Here is an 18,072-nt window from a genome sequence, read left to right on the forward strand (position 1 = left end):
CTATTGTCTATATTTTACATGCTTGCATACCATTTTGTTAGCTTTTATTTCAACTGTTTTTTTGGCACCATAATCATCATTTCCTTAACCACTTGCTTATGTATCAATAATGTAAGAATGAACAGAGCCTTTCCTCCACATCCCTAAATTTTTGGTAAAGCTCTTCTATCGCCTATACATTGTGGATGAAGTTTACCTCTGTGCATTATAAACTACAATAGTCCTAAACTACAGAACACTACAGTGGTTTCTATGCCTCCTCCATAATATATGCTGAATTTAACTGTCCCTGTGACAGTATTAGGAATGGGACCTTTACAAGTCCTTACATCAATGTGTGTGCCCTCACTAATAAATGAATTCCTTTATTTTAGGAGTAGGTGCATCAATCATAGAAGTCACTGTGTTATGAAAGTGTGCTTTTTTTTTGGTGGTCCCTGACTATTACAATGAATTATAATGCCCTTGTTGGGTGTTAATACCTTAATACTGAACTTTCTAATACCTAGAAGTGTAGAAAATACTTTTTAAATAAAATACTCAGATTATCATTATAGAAACAGAGTTTATATTTAGACATGCTCTAATATAAACATTGTTAGTATTTAAAGATTGTTCATCATAAAGTATTTTTAGTAGTCAATGGGAATTGTGCCAAGAAATAAATACTATATATATATGTTCATAACATGAAAGAGCAAAGTTATTACACAAAAGAAATATGGCCTTAGGTAATATTTTCAGACTATAACATAAATACATTTAAATATAAAATAGCACTTGTAGGTCTATAAATAATTGGTGTTCTTAACTCAAGCACAAAAATAAGTATAATTAGTTTAGAGTATATGCTTTTTATAATCTTCTAATGTAGAGAAAATAACTTGATAAATTTGTAAACTATTATATGACTAATGTTATCATTTTAAAATAAATAATCTTAATCAAGAGCACTGCTTTCTACTACCCCAAATCACAGTACTTGCAGCTTCTGTAGGCAATTACCAGCTATAAATCAGGCCATTGGTGGCTGCTAAGTAGACTTGTAAGTAAAAATATTCTCCTTATCACTTTTTTCTGTGCTATGAACATGTACAAGAAGGTTAGAATTAGACATGAAAGCCTCAATCTATTCTAATTTTCATCAATTATCACAATTTTGAGGAAACAGAATAGTCTGTAATTCCTCATTTGTAAAATTATTTAAACTTTATGTGTCACTGGGTCAATCTTGCATAAGCTTTGGATTCAAGCATTTTCAAAATGGTAGCACAGTGTCCAACTAAAGACACCTGGCAACAGCAGGTCCTGCTTTCTAAAGGGTAGATGTGCACATTCCATTCACTGTAGGACTTATCAGTTCCTAATTCGTTCTCCTAGGTAGAGTCAAACATCCTTTTTGCCCTATAAGATTCAGCAGTCATTGGCATTTGTAATGTCTGTAATAAAGCATAACAAATATGATGCAGTAAAGACAGAAATCCATGGGCTTCCATTAAAATATATGGCTTAAGTCAGGTAATGATTTCTAGGACCCTCTGTATCCTTTTATTTTGCTGTTCTCCCATGCGTCTCTCATTTAGAGTCCCAATAGGATGCCTTGCCCTCTGTCCCAGTTTCCTGGTAAGTGAAGGCTTTTGTGGGACATGCCCCTTGGGCTAGTATGCAGATATAAGTGAGTATATACCATTTGATTCTTTCTGCTTCTGGGTTAACTCACTCATTATGATCATTTCTAGCTCAATCCATTTATCCACAAATTTCGGGAATTCCTTGTTTTTAATAGCTGAATAGTATTAAAAGGATACAGAGGGTCCTAGAAATCTATAAGTAGAACAATATGATAGGAAGATTTGGGCCCAGGGGTCCTGCTCAAACTAAGGCACCAGCCAAGGACAATACAGGAGGTAAACTTTAAACCCCTTCCCAGATCTAGCCAATGGTCAGAATATTCTCCACAGTTGAGTGGAGAGTGTGATACGACTTTCTCACGTACTCTGGTGCCTCACATTTGACCATGTCCCCTGGAGGGGGAGACCTGGTGGCACTCAGAGGAAGGACAGCGTAGCCAAGAAGAGACTTGATACCCTATGAGAATATATAGGGGGACGTAATCCCCCTCAGGAACAGTCATAGGGGAGGGGAATAATGGGTAAATGGGGGGGGGGGGGAGGAATGGGAGGATACAAGGGATGGGATAAACATTGAGATGTAACAAGAATAAATTAATAAAAAAAAATGAAAAAAAAAAAGTCAAGTAATGATGGAGAGTTCCTTTCTAAGAAATTTTGTAGAATGTGTTATGATAGAATTGTGTGTACATACAAGTGTATGAGTACACAAAGGTAAATGTTTAAATGAAGTTATAATACATAGAGGTAATTTTGTCCCCTCTCTCCACAACCTATAGATTAAGAAAAATTTCAGTACTAGACAAGAAAAACATCCTTTCTAGTTTTGATCTGGGAAGACCAAGAGGTACCCTAAACAATTCCATCCAGAAATTGAATATAAGTCCCTATTACTAAAGACACAATGTTCTTTGGACACAGGGTTACAAGGAATGCAGCTGGATCAAATTGAAAAACTTACACCTTCAGGATTGGGTTTCATAGTATATGAAAATGCTATGCAATTTTTCAAGGGAGAAAAGCAACCAGTAGTACTATGCAGCTGTGATGCCTATGAACCAAAACATATCCAGCACAGCAAGATATCCATAAAGGTACAATAGTGGCATTTATAACTTGGGGCGGGGTAACCAACAGTTGTCTAATTAAGCTTTAGGACTACTTGTCAGGGATGAACCTGTGCGTGGTCCCTGAAATATAGCCAACTACGATGATTGTGAAATCTTAGAGAACTTATTCTCTAAGAACAAGATCTTAGAGAACTTATTAATCTTCCACAGTGGAAGTGAAGTTCCTAATTGTTGATCCAATATCAAATCATCCAACCTAAAGATATATACATACAAGCAACACTAAATGGACATATCATTTCATATTCATGGACACATATACTTTAGTGTTTATCCATATATATGTATATATGTAATGATAGTAATGAATGGAATTAACATAATAATTGGTTTGTCATTGCCAGTTCGAAAATTCCTATTATTCCTTTAAAATATGTTTTCAATCAAAATTAGGATTGAAATGTGAAGTCATGCTTTCTCAAAGAAAACAGGTAACTGTGTGGATAAGGAACCATCTCAGGGTGCATTGACTTTAAAATTATTTCAGGAATCAGCATTTCCAGTTTACCCATCACATACAAGGCAAGTTGTCTTTTATATCTAAGTTTGCTGGTTTTTCAAGCAAACATATTTTGTTTTACAAAAGATCTATAACACTGAATGTTGCCTAAATCAGCTGAAGGAAGAATAGTGTCCATAATCTCTTACCTGGGTGAAGAAGGGCTCATAAATCTCTACTCCTTTGTCAGATCCTTGTAGCAACACCTCTTGGCCACGTCTCCAGCTGTAGCGCACAGGGGGATTGGAATTGGCCACACACCGGAGAAACACTGTTCTCTCATAGTAAAACTGTTCTTTAGCTTCACCTATACTTTGATGTACAGTTACTACTGGATCATCCAAATCTATAAGAAATTTAAAAAAGGTAAGCGAAAACGTTAAAAGGTGCATGACTTCTAAAGCTTTGTAAACTTACACCCAGGCCAAGTGATGCATGCTTCTAATAATGGCAGTGGAGGCTGGGAGCGATTAATTAGGCTCACCAAACAAATTAACAAAAAAATATTTTACCCTAAAAAATTTATAGTTTTGTCTTCAGATTTGTTGAAACACTGCAGGATATGTGATCACACTATGAACCCTGAGATTGTGTAATTTATTGGAAAAACCTGTTTAGTTGCTCACGCTAGTACAAACCTTTAGTAGAAGACATTTGTGCTTGAATATTGTAAACAGGGTTAAAGTAAACCATAGGCTAAGAGGAAGAACAAGACACTAGTTGACTGGAAGTGAACATAGGGTTATTAAGAGAAAAACATGGAAAGGAAAAGAAAGATGATGGACACAGACACACAGGAAGTAGAAGGGAGGGGACATTCAATAGAAAGGAGGTTTTTTGAGACAGCATAGGAGAGAAGGTATTCCTTCTGGCTGAGGAGGAAGGTCCACTGGATGCGGTCTCTGCTTCTGTGAGCTAGGAGGCTTTCACCCATCACCTGTTCCTGAGACTTTACTGGTAAAATTGAACAATTGAGATTTTGTTTAAAAAAAAAACCAGCCAATTATAAAAGATTTCATAAAGGTGAACAAAATACAAACTGTCAATCCCGAAAACACACATACAAATAACATTATATGTACTAAATAGGTTATGGTTAGGAACTCACACAGATGTATACAAATTAATGCATGCAGTAAAAATTAACAGGAAAGAGGTCATGGATTTGAAGGAGAATGGAAAGGGATATGTGTGAGGGTTTTAATGGAAGAAAGGGAAGGGAGAAATGTAATTAAATTACAATATCAAAAATAGCCAAAAATAAATTAAAAACAATGAAACTAAAGTGAACCAGAGAATTCAATATCACAAAGCCCAGATAACTCTTACTCTTTATTTACTGTTATTTGATAACAATTTTATTGAAAACAAGTATTATATTTGTAAATTATTATAATTTCATAGTAACAAAATATGACATTGAACTGTGTGAAAATTTCCTTCATGTTAGATTTTATGTTATAGTATATTTGCAAATTTGAAATGTGCTAACAGGAGGCACTGTGAAAGGGTACTAAGATCTCTAATGATGTATTGGCTTATGTATAGCATTATACATATATATGGAAAGGGACAGGCTTTGGAGAAAGGTCAACTCATAAGTATTTGGAGTTTGGGGTTTTATCTCTTTTCTACCCAATAGGCAAGGAATTGGGTAAATAAAGATGATGTTACTAAATTGCAAGAACACTATAATAAACATATCTACTTCTATCAGATTTGGCTGAGGGACTATTGTTTGTCAACACTTCATATAGTATAGTCCAGTTGATTTTCCTTAAGAAAAATACCTAACAAACACAGCTGCCTAATAGCAACAACAAGCTGTCAGTCCCATTCTGAAACATAAACTTCGCATAGACTCTTAGGAATGATGTAAACATTTACTATTAATTACCGTCACAGCCCACTTAATGTCCTTTCAGGTGTATATCTATGAAAAATCAATTAACTTTTGTAATCTTTCTTATCAGTAAAATGGTACTACTATATTATTTAGACTGTTGGAAGGTTAGTAAATGAGATAGACCATAAAACTGTGGGCACACATAGATGGTCAAAACAATTTATGCTTTAGTAGCAATATAAAATTGTCAGTATTAGGGTCTCTTCTTAATAAATTCCATTGAGTCCATACTTTTTCTTGTCTTTCTCATGATCATACATGCACTCAGCTCACATCATAAGTTAAGTACAAATGGGGCATTTGGACACTTGTTCAGGCTATCAGAGTCTCCAGATGACAAGTGCTTTTAAGTGAGAGGTCAGAGAAAAGCTACAGTATGTACATATCTATAAGAAGGAAGGGTGTGCCACCAGGCCTCCCCACCAAGGGGAAGTGGTCAAAAATGGAGCACCAGAGTTCATGTCAGAGTCAGTCCGCGCTCTCCACATAACTGTGGAGAATGTCCTGCCATTGGGCAGATCAGAGTAGGGGTTCATGTTTACTACTTGTATTGTCCTTGCTTAGTGCAATAGTGCAGACCTCTCTGGGCCCCGATCCACCCATCATGATGTTCTTCTGGCAGGTTTCAAGGACCCTGTGAGCCTATGGAACATGACATGTTTCAAGGTGCACAGATCCTGAGATATGAATCTTTCAATGTATAAAATAATAAAAAGCCAACACAGCAAGTGAAGTTACAGCTAGTGATAGAGACAAAAAAACAATCAAACCAAAACTGCCAAATTCCTCCATTCTTTTGAAAGTCTTTTAAAAATGTGAATTAAAGGACAGTCTTACTTTGATTTCTTGCTTTTGCAACATTTAAGTTGGTTGTTTTTCTTAAATTTCTTCCAACATTAGAATCTTTTCACAACTATCTCACAGGCCTCTAATTTTAGTAGTGTAAATTTACAGAACAACTGCTGCTTTTTGCTAAAGATTAAGGACTATCAGTTCAAATTCACTCTACTGGCTGTGTAGAGACATGTGCTGTCTGATCTTAATAAGATGAGATTTGGGGGATTTTCAAACCTATGAAATATTCACATAATGATTAGCTCTTCACATAAACATAATCCCACAGCAGACTGATGAAGTGAACTCAGTTCAGTCACTTGAATTAGGGACTAATTGTATTTGGCTTGTGAACATCTTATTTTCTTTTTTATTAGAGAGTTTCCCTCGGAATTAGCCAGTAACAAGTAGCTGGTGACACAACAATGGTGGTTTCGTAGTCACTGGATTGTCAGTGGTGATATTACTTTCTTTTGTATTGTTTTGGAGAAATAAACTTGAAAAAGCAACATAAGAAGAAGAGCTTATAGTTCTAGACAGGACACTCTCCATTACTGCATCAGGAATGGGAGATTATTCTGGCAGGTAGAAGGCAACTTGATAATATTTCATTCTCTCATAGTAAGTGGAGAGAGAACAGGAAATAAGACGAGGTTATAAAACCCTAGAATCCTAACCCTAGGGATGCTGTGCTTCCAAGAAGTTTCAACCTCCTAAAGTTATCATAACTTCAGCTGAGAGCAAGTGTTCAAACACATGAGCCTATGAGGGCAGTCATATCCAAACCAAAATGATGACGTTATCCTTTCCAATACTCCCTTTTTAGATGCATTCCTGGGTCTCTTCATGTTGGGAAGTGGTGTGATCAGGTTCAGTAGAAATAACCGAGACCTGAGCAGTCAGTTTTTCATCCTTTACACTGGCCTGCATGAAACTTGGATCATGGGTCACTAGCCTTCTGACAATTCAACCTTGTAGTAACAGCTTCCTAAATATCATATTGGCAGAGAGTTCTGTCAGAATCACTCATTATTTTTTTTTCTCTTTAAAGCTAAAAATAGGCAATGCTGCATGAGACTTCTATAAGCAAATCATAGTAGAAGTAGATTATAAATAATGTAATTATACATTATACATTCTAAATATATCTTGTGTGCACATATAGTACCCTATATTTGAGTATAAGTAATATACAAATATTACTTATATATCTTAATATATATGATATGTACTGTTTATTCATATATTCCTAAATTTATATATATTTCTGAATACTGAATAAACTTTTTTTTATAGGTGAAATGTCAGAAATAAGAAACTAAGAGATGTGCTGACATAGCAAGTGTACTGAGTAACACATTTCACGACAACATTGTGGTTCAGTTCACTCTGTTTCCCAGCAGGAAGCAGGGCCTTTGAGAACACAAGCACCTTTTGGATTGCAGTAAATTTTATGGAGGGATTTGCTGATGGTCATCAGCTGCAATACCCTAAGCAGCAAGGGCAATATGAGCTGTGGTCTTGAGCAGGGAATCTGGCTTTGAACTAGAATAATTACTCAGACCCACTTGTAAGATGTGATGTTTCTAGCTGAGAAAGGCTAAGCCAGGATACTGGGTAGTCTCATTTTCTAGCAAAAATGTGTGCAAGAATCTGTGGTGGGATCACACCCACCATGTCCTTTTACCATTATTTCTTGAGAACCTTCACACGTCGCATTGCATGGGCAGGTTCCCTAGTGTGCCCATTAAAACACTCTTTTTCTTTTTGCAGAGAATATAGTTATCTTGGTCACTATACCTTTTTTCAGATATGCTTGAGAGTTGACTTATTTACCACCAAATGTGGAAAAAAGAAAACCAAAAAGCAAGCAAGCAAACAAACAACAACAACAAAAAAAAAAACAGACATAAAAACCTCACTGGGATAAGTGAGCATGCAGTGCATTCTTTGTACTTTTGCTATGTTTTATTTCTGTGGAATGCATATGCTGTCCGTTCTTTCCTGGGAAGGGCCTCTTCTCTTGTCCTGCTTCTCGATAAAGACACAGAAGCATAATGGCCACGGCTTAGAGTTTAATAGGATTCCTCCTGTGTCTCTTAATAAAAGTTTGTCTTTTTCTTGGAACTGGGTCCTCCAAACTGCCAAAGCTTAGCATTGTGGGAAGAGAAGCACTGATTTCAGTGGGCCATTGGTTGTGATGGTAGTAAGTGAGGTCACTCATTGAATCCTGGACCCATGAGCTTCGCATAAAAAAAGGAGGTCATCATGTAACCATGATCAATGATTTAGTGTTACCTGGGAGAAGCCCTATTCCTCACTGGATGTTATCGTTACATACTATGTTGACATTTCAAAAGGCCATTCTATCATTCTACAGAGCTAGCATTTCTGGGTGGTGTGGAACATGCTGTGACTAGATGCACACCGAAGAATCTTGTACATCTGGTGTATCTTTGGTACACTGTGTAAAGGGGGGGGGGGTCTCTGTATATTCAATTGTTGATATTGAAACCAACAGAGAACTGAGTAATGTTCAGACTTCAGTATTGCTATTCTTATGGCTCATCACCTGCCTCAGGTTTTATAAACACTATTCCTCCCTCACTTTATGATTAACTTAATAAGACACAGCAACCAATAGCTCGGCAGGAGATGGAAGGTAGGTAGGGCTTCCAGGGTGAGAGGAGGTCTCTGTGAGAAGAAGAATCAGATGCAGGAAGGAACAGGTGCGGACACTGAGTGAGAGAGGGGTTACAGGCCATGAGGTGGGATATAGGGTAGTCAGGCTAGTATAGCTGAGAATCTGCCCATCTATAGAGCCAAAACTTTTATCAGTTATAATGGCTCCATGTCTTTATATAAGAGCATAGCCAGGCGTGGTGGCACGCGCTTTTAATCCCAGCACTTGGGAAGCAGAGGCAGGTGGATCACTGTGAGTTCGAGGCCAGGCTGGTCTACAAAGCAAGTCTAGGACAGACAATACAACACAGAGAAATTCTTTCCAGAAAACAACAACAACAACAGTCCAGAAAACCCTGCTATAATCCAGATCAACATGGACACTTCAAGTGACATCTCTAAAGCTATTTTGAAGGCTTCCTTCTCCCAGAATAGTATTTTGAAAGTAAATTGATGTATGTTCTTTATAGAAAGAATTTGGTGGTTGGATCATCATAAAACATACTTAGGGTGATGCTGAAGAGCAATTCAGTTGCCTATTCAGTCAGTATTAACACATTCTGAAATTTCCTCGGAAACCATAGGGGTTTTTTCTAGTAGTCCATATGTAGTCTTTTAATTATACATATATGATTTATTTTAACCATGTATACTGTACAGTAATCATTGGCTATCTACTTATTTTTCTCCCAGGTATAATATACTTAAGGATCTCTATTTTTTTTGTAATCCAAGAGTGTTGAATGCATTCAAAATAGCTGTTAATGCAGATGAGTATATTCACCCTGCCTGTGACAGCTAAGCACTGTCATCTGATAACTATGACATTGAAAAATAGTCATGACCAGTCCTCATGTAAAGTCCAATTAGATAATAGCATCTCCTGTCCATCAACCTTGTCTGCACAACAAGAAATTCCTGAAATTTGTGGACAAATGGATTGAGCTAGAAATGATCATAATGAGTGAGTTAACCCAGAAGAAGAAAGACTCAAATGGTATGTACTCACTTATATCTGCACACTAGCCCAAGGAGCCTGTCCCACAAAAGCCTTCACTTACCAGGAAACTGGGACAAAGGGGAGGACATCCTATTGGGACTCTAGATGAGAGAAACATGGGAGAATAGCAAAGTAGAAGGATCCAGAGGGTCCTAGAAACCTACAAGTAGAACATTATGATAGGCAGATTTGGGCCCAGGAGTCCCATTCAAACTAAGACACAGCCAAGGACAATACAGGCAGTAAACTTTAAACCCCTACCCAGATCTAGCCAATGGACAGAACATTCTCCACAGTTGAGTAGAGAGTGGGGTATGACTTTCACACGTACTCTGGTGCCTCATATTTGACCATGTCCCCTGGAGGGGGAGACCTGGTGGCACTCAGAGGAAGGACAGCAGGTTGCCAAGAAGAGACTTGATACCCTATGAGCATATACAGGGGGAAGTAATCCCCTCAGGAACAGTCATAGGGGAGGGGAATAAGGGGGAAATGGGACGGAGGGAAGAATGGGAGGATACAAGGGATGGGATAAACATTGAGATGTAACAAGAATAATAATAATAAAAAAACATTGTCTAGAAAGGGCTGCAGGCTATGGGATTCTCAATGATGTCCATGCTTCATTTATGAGTGTATTCTTACTGTTTTTAGTCAGTGAAATATTCTCTAAACATTTATAAAGAACAGAGTCAGGCACTGCTATTCTGGACCTTATCTTATGCTCACCTTAGCAAGGCCATACATCTCTTTTTATACTTGGTAACACTCTGCTTTGCAGTGGTGGCAGTTACGCTTCACTCAGTTGGAATCCTATCTTCACCACTACCTCCAAAGGTGGTAAGGGCTTGCCATGCCAGAGTGCTCACATGTCAATAAGCTTTTACTTTTCATCCTCACTTGATCCCCTCTATCCACAAACTCATTCAATCTTATTCTCCATCACATTTAATTCCATAGTCTTAGGATCTCACTCTGCACACACTGTAATAACTCCAGCTCCTGGAGGCTATATTCTTCTACAAGCTTAGTTTTCTCCCCTCTCTTAAAGACATAACAGTTTCAATGAAAAGAAATATTATTTCTCATTTGTACTTTTGTTTCTTTCCTTGCTTGAGACAGGATTCTATATTATATAGCCCCAGCTGCAATGAAACTTTCTATGTAGACCGGACTATCTTGTGATTTGCAGCAATCCCCTAGTCTTTGCCCACATATTAGGATTGTAAGTGTTCATTTTCATATCTGGAAAAGTAATGTCACAGAGCAACTTCATATAGTTATCTATCGGCAATGATTGAAAGTATACAGTATATTCTGAAAGGATGTATTTCCCCAAACCAAGAAGTTGCTGCATCAGTTGGAAGAAGACAGAGTGATAGCTGCGGAAAGGAACAGGCTGCATCTCTAAGGCCTATACCACTTAAGGAAATTTAGAGTTTAATATTTTTTCTCTCTTTTATTTTACTTCATAACTCCCCAACTTAAGGTTCTACTTTCAACAGTTGAGTTTATTCCTTCACTCCAGCCTCTGCTATGCTTCCAAATAGAAATCTCTTCATAGTTTGTTACAGAGATCTTGTCCTCTCACTAGTCTCAAGTACTGATTAATTACATTCATACTTTTTGATCATGGTATGAATGGAATGCAGAAGAAACTACCTCCATTATTGTTGTAATTATCTCTTTTCCCTGAATTTCTGAGGGATTGGGCTCATATTTTATAACTTTCCACTGATGTCCCTTCTCACCACAGGGGAAGTTCTTACAAAGACCACCATAGCATTCAAGGATCATTGTTCCACTTGAGGCCTGTAGATGCCCACTTGAGTGTCTGGCAGCTGCTTAGTTGGCTGATGGGTGATGCATCATTAAAATCCATTTCAAATGCAAACGTTTTAGAGCACACAGAAGGGATATGTGGGAAATCTGCTATTTTGATAACAGCATGCATTGAGAAAATACATTAAGTCTTGCCCCAAATAGACTTAATGTGGGAAATTGTTTGTCTAGCATAAAGAAGCTTTGGGTTTAGTTCAAGAACTCGGGAAAAAAACAAAATAAACATCACTCCTACAACAGCAATAAAACAAAGCAAAGAAAAGCAAAATTCTCTATGGATCAATTATTGATTGCATGCAAACAGACTTCTCTCAAACTATGATCAGGCTCTGGGAAGTATTGACCTGTGATATATTACTACAAAGCATCTAGACAAGCAGGATGGAGGCTCTGAGTTGAGGGCCTTCTAAAACTGATGCACAAATTTTCTACAAGGAAACTGTAAGATACTAGAGTCTCATTGATACCCTATGAGAATATACAGGGGGAGGTAATCCCCCTCAGGAACAGTTGTAGGGGAGGGGAATAATGGGAAAATGGGGTGGGGGGAGGGAGGATTGGGATAATACAAGGGATAGGATAAACATTGAGATGTAACAAGAATAAATTAATAAAAAGGAAAAAAAATTAAAAAAAAATAAATAAAAAAGAAAGAAAAGGCCCAGTTTTTGGGTAGGTGGATCTTCCTGCTGAACGCAACTCACTAAGACATCAATTAAATACTATTCTCTCTAACATTCCAGAGTTATCTTTTTCTTTAAAATATATTTATTTTAATTTTCTATGCTAGATATAAAAACTCAAGCTTCTAGAAATTATAGTCACCAACAGAGAAAAAAAATATTCTTAAAAGTAGATAGAATGTGTGGCTGGTCAGTTGTTGCATGGTGCAGGCTCAGGCAGAAAACATCCAGAGGCTACGAGGCCAGTCTGTGCTGGGGCAGACTACACTAAACATGATTATGAAGGGGGGGAGGAGGGAGCAAAAGAGAAAGAGAATCTGATCAGTGGTTTGTGCAATATGATGAGAAGAGGATCTGGAGAAGCCAAGGAGGTGAGGAACAGTCTGATTTGAAAGTTCTGCACTGCCACCTGAGGTCTTGGTGATATCTTGAGGCATGCTACAACCAACGGTTGTACCTACTGGGTAGATGCCTACTACACTAAGCTCAGATCCAGGTCTTTAAGATGGCCCACCCCAACATCTACTCCATTTATGAACAGCTGGAGCAAGGGGATTGATTCTGTAGATCCAAATATTTAGTATCTCCACTACCCAGGGCAACAACACAATGTCTGAGAAAAGCCCTGTGAGGATCCAGTATTGATGGCTGTGATCTGTGTTACCAACAAAAGTAATCTGAATTTCCTTGGTCAGGTCTGCCATCTGAGACTATATTCGCTTCTCTGTATTGCACTGGGCTGGCCCAACCTCTGAGTACCAGAAATGACATGGACACAGGACAGATATCCCTGCCCCCACACCTGGGCAGTACCACCTGTCCTTGAATGTGCTATTGAAGAGTTGGCCCTGTCCCTCATCTAGGCAGGCGAGGAGATCTGCGCCCAGTGGCATGGGCATGGGAGAGCTGATGAGCTGAGTAACTCAACTACCTTTCAGGATCTGATCCAAGGCCTTGAGATGGCCCACCCAAAATCTACCCCATCTATGAACTGCTTGAGCAAAGTGGCCATTATTATAGATGCAAAGATTCAGGATCTCCATGACCTAGGGCAATAATACGACCTCTGAAAAGAGCCCAGTGAGTATCCAATATTGATAGTGTAGTAGAAACCAAAGGCCTTGAACCAAACCAATGTCGCATTGTCATGAACATTTACATGTAAAATTGTTTGATCACAAGAGTATATGGTGTGACACATCATAACACACCAACCTTTTTTTTTTTTTTTAATTTTACTTTCAATTTTCTTTTGGAAAGAAATTACAGTGGTGAAAGACATATTGGGATATAGAGGGACTGGGAAATAAGTGGTATTTGGTTGCATGATGTGTAATCCACAAGGAATAAATAAATATGTGGGAAAAGTAATTAGCATGTGAAGAAGAAGAAGAAGAAGAAGAAGAAGAAGAAGAAGAAGAAGAAGAAGAAGAAGAAGAAGAAGAAGAAGAAGAAGAAGAAGACGGAGGAGGAAGCAGCAAATGGTTAAATGATTTAACTGTTGGTAAGTTTCTTTCAAATTTATAAAATGATATGAATCAACAAATGTATTATTGAATATACAAAAACACAGTACACTGTCTTAAATATATTTAAATCTTATATAACTTACAAGGTTTCGTATCAAGCCTTCATATGTGTATAGAACGCTTATTTTAGTTAGACTTTTATTCCCACAAACCAATATGAGCTATAATAATACTCAATAATGACCTAATAAATCAATCTTAAGTAAGATAAATCTCTTTGCGATGTGAACAGTGTCAGTTTTCTGCAAGGCTACCCATATATATTATAATAATTATCTAAGGGAATTTGTTTTTACTCTTAAGTTTGGCAGCTAACCATTTATAACTGAAGTAATTTTCTTGAAACATTTTGTGTGATTAAAGATGTCAGACACTTTCAGATTAAAATCATTCTAAGAAAAAAATCCTATGTGTGTTACCTTCCTTCTCTTTTAGAAACAAGTCTATCTAAAGGATTTCTACAATGACAGTACTTTTACCACATTTAGATGAAATGCGAAGGGCATGTTGTAAAACAATCTGAACTTTCCACACATTTCTCTGTTTGTGCTTTGAAACGCGAGTCACTTGCCTTCTTTAATCCTTCATACATTTTTTGAGTTCCTATGGCATATGTATATTGGTATGGGAGATGCAGGTGTTCAAGACAGTGTACAAATTCCAAATAGCAGTGATGGAGCTATGATTTATTGAGTATATATTTTTTGATAGAAGTTATTTCAGAAGAAACTTCAAGAATGGCATCTAATGCCATCTTTACCAAAACTGTCTCTTATTATCCCAAGAAGTTTCACAAGGATTAATAATTTGTAACGTGACATATATTATGCTAATTGTTATAAGCACATTTATCTCAATCTAAATTTTTATACTCTTATATTTACACTTAATTTTACATATCTGGGAACACACTATTATAAAAACTACCAAATTTACAAGAACCCTCTAATTTATGTCAAAAAATGACAAAGATGAGAAAACACTAGAATTAGATAAAAATACTGCATAGAATAAAAGCAAGAAGGGCAAATAAGTGCATCTTGAATAATAGTAAAAAGCTTTTTTTAAAAATGATATGTGAAGCAGATTCTAAATTAGGTGAATAAATTAAGAGAAAATAGTATGTAAAATTTGTGAGATATCACAGTAAATTTCAGATAAACTATATATTGCAATGACAGAGAAAACTATATAATAATAGAATATTTGAGATTTAAAGTTGAGGTAAAGCATTACTAGTCTTATGGATAGTGTAGAGAATCAATCACATTGTCTTTTAGGGAAGACTATATTTTCAGAAATACCATTATAGCTTCTCTCTGCACGAGAGAATTTAATGCGGCAAATGTAATGACAGGAAGATTAATAAGAATATAAAGAGGATTCTGTGATAGTTTATATAAACTTGGATAAAACCATTGAGACACGATTTTGTCAATGATCATGGAGAGGTTTGAAAGATTGAGCTATGTGTATGACTAAATATGGTGCTGAGGGAAGGGAGGCAGTCAAGGAAGTTACTTGTGATATGGCTTTCACCATTGGGTGAATTATGAAGTGTGAAGTGAGAGCTGTGGCTGGCCTTGTGAAGGGTGTGAGAAGTTGAGAAAGGTGGGAGCTGATAGTTTAGTTCAGTGTGGATCATGCTGAATGTCAAGAAACTACAGTTTCTCGGGTTATCATGTATGTGACCCAGAGACTTGAGAGTAACCAACAGCTGTCTAGTTGGACTTAAAACAAGCTCAACAGGAGGGAATTCATTCCTGGGCCTGTAAATTTAACCAACTATCCTTGATTGAAGAGGTCATAGACTCAAAGGAGAACTTTCAGTTCACATTTTTCAAACCAATATAATTTCTGACTGAATCCTGATACCTACCTGTGTGTGTGTGTGTGTGTGTGTGTGTGTGTGTGTGTGTGTGTGTGTGTGTATGTAGCTCACACCCTCATATGACTGTGCTGTGCTCAAACTCTGCTGATAAACATCCAATGCAAATCCTTCACTAAAGGCTCAGGGGAAATCATAGAAGACAGGATGGAAATATTGTAAAAGACAGAAGACCAGAGTGTCTGCTGCAAAATGGTTTCTTCTATACGTAACAGATAAGCTGGTCCCATGAACTTTCAACAATATTGTTACCTGGACAAAATCAGCATGGCAACAATACTACTTGATATGCCAATGTAAACAGGTGTAATTCCGTGTGGCCCAGTCCCTAGATGAGGAACTATAGACGGTCAGTGCCTACGAAGAGATGACTGACCATTCGATTTTCAAGTTCTCAGCCCTCAAAACATGCAAATACAAGTAAAGCCAAATAGAGTCAGAAGCCCCCTCTTCCTCCTTCCCTACTTCTCTCCCTCCAGACATCCCTCCTTCTACCCTTCCACTTTTTCTTTCACACACACACACACACACACACACACACACACACACACACACACACACACACATGAGCACCCATAGGTGACAATAGTAATTAAAGAACAAATCATGAGTTTGGAAGGTTGGCCTAAGAGGAGTTGGAGAGGGAGAAGGAGACAGGCACATTGTTGATGTAGGGCTTATGTATAAACTTCAAAAAGTTATAAAACTTTTATATGAGTGAGCAAAAGAAGTCTCCATGGCAGACATGGATTTGGAATCATGAGCATGCTATATGGGGACAGGAATCATCAAGGCAACTGGAGAAGAATGAAAGAAAGCATAGGCAGTACAAAGTGCATCCAAGATAAACAGTGTTGAGAAAGCCTGAGGGAAGGATGAAAGGGAGAGCCAGAAGCTAAACAAAGGGGGTAAAGATAAATGTTAAATGGTACTTCCCCAGTTGTAAGGAGGGTGAAAAGCAGAATAAATGAGACGATGTGAAAAAACAAAACTGAAAAGGGAATTTAAGTTTTGTCAACAGAAGTCATGGGAGCCTGAGTTGTGGTGGGCTTAGTGGTCTTTTACCTATGCTTTACCAGGTTAAATACGAACATTGTAAAGTTTGTAATAACAATCGCTTACTTGTTTCTGACAAGGAATTGGGGCAATCAGTGATCAAAGAGATCCTGGGTCCTGCTGTGTCCTTGGCATACTAACCCATATGGAGAGATTTTCATTTAAGTTCAAATAAAGAAGAATTTATAAGCAACAATATTAAGAAAAAGTAGACATCTTCAACAAAATGGTAAATACAAGCAGTAGTCATTAAAATACATGCTGTTGATGATTAAGTGCTGTAAGTTTTAGATGGATATTTTTATAACTCCATTTCATAGAAGGTTCTTTTTTATCAGTGGTTTTCTGGATTAAAGGAAGTTTTATCTTAAGTCCCCTGTCTACTAGTTTATCCCTATTGACATCATGTTATGGATGAGGTTTTTTTTTTTTTAATCTTAAAAAGTTTTAAATTTAGTTTTTCTCACCGTATAGTTTTGTTTGTTGTTAATTTACTAAACATTGGTGTATTTTCTTAATATTCTTTCCTTTTAAAGCATAGTATTAGCTTTTTGAAAACCCCACTATTAAATAGTCAACAATGACAGTAATTTATATAGCCTCACAATGACAGTCCAATTTTACAGGTGAATTGAATACTAATGTGTCATGATTCTTTATCAGTATTTTATTTTTGCTTTTGTTCCTTATTAATTAAATTTGTTCTTTGTCAATTACACACACACACACACACACACACACACACACACACTGCATGGTCACTACACTCCACCCTTAACTCCTTTCCAATCCTGTCTACACCCTTCTTCACACAATCACCTTCTCACTTTCCTTTTAGTCTGTTTCATTTTGTGACAAACTGAATTTAATGAGGAACATCCGTGCTTATGAGTATAGTGGCAATCCTTAGAGGCTGGCAGGCTGAGCAATGGGTATACAACCAAGGACAATGGTGTCACCATTCCCAGAGTTCATCAATAGCCAATGGTTCAGACACAAGCACAATGAGCCCTCCTCTAGTCATGACTGATTATGGACAGGACAGACTTGCGCAGACCTAGCAAAGTAAACTGCAGCTGTGAGTTCAGATTGTGGTGTTTGTGTCATGCCCAGAGTGCGGCACTTAATTTGCCTTTCCTCTATATTCCAGGTTTTAGTAGTCTCCCCACTCCTTCTTCCACAGTGCTGCTATGTCTTGGAGAGCATGGTGTATGTATCCTCTTTAGGAATACCCTTCAACCATCCTTATTCTTAGGATCTTGAGCAGCTATGAGTCTTAGAATCCACTGCCATTAACTGCAAAGAGATGCTTCTTTGATTGATGCTGAGATATAAATATTGGTATTTAGAAGGCAGTTTCATGCAGTATTGATTTTATTTATTGAGTGTATA

The 18,072-nt window shown here is 37.3% G+C and overlaps 1 protein-coding gene across 2 annotated transcripts in view; it reads right to left on the reverse strand.

The window, feature by feature from the left end:
- Positions 1-18,072, reverse strand: part of Mdga2 (MAM domain containing glycosylphosphatidylinositol anchor 2) — an 800,517-nt gene that overhangs the window by 266,833 nt on the left and 515,612 nt on the right. For both annotated transcript variants that reach the window (XR_007830679.1, XM_051146875.1), the window contains one exon: positions 3,410-3,606. Coding sequence is in view for 1 of the 2 variants with exons in the window: in XM_051146875.1 (XP_051002832.1) it covers positions 3,410-3,606 (197 nt within the window). In the remaining variant the exon portion in view is untranslated. The remainder of the gene's footprint in view (positions 1-3,409; positions 3,607-18,072) is intronic.

Source organism: Acomys russatus, chromosome 1 (assembly GCF_903995435.1).
Source record: "Acomys russatus chromosome 1, mAcoRus1.1, whole genome shotgun sequence".
Taxonomy (NCBI): Eukaryota; Metazoa; Chordata; class Mammalia; order Rodentia; family Muridae; genus Acomys; species Acomys russatus.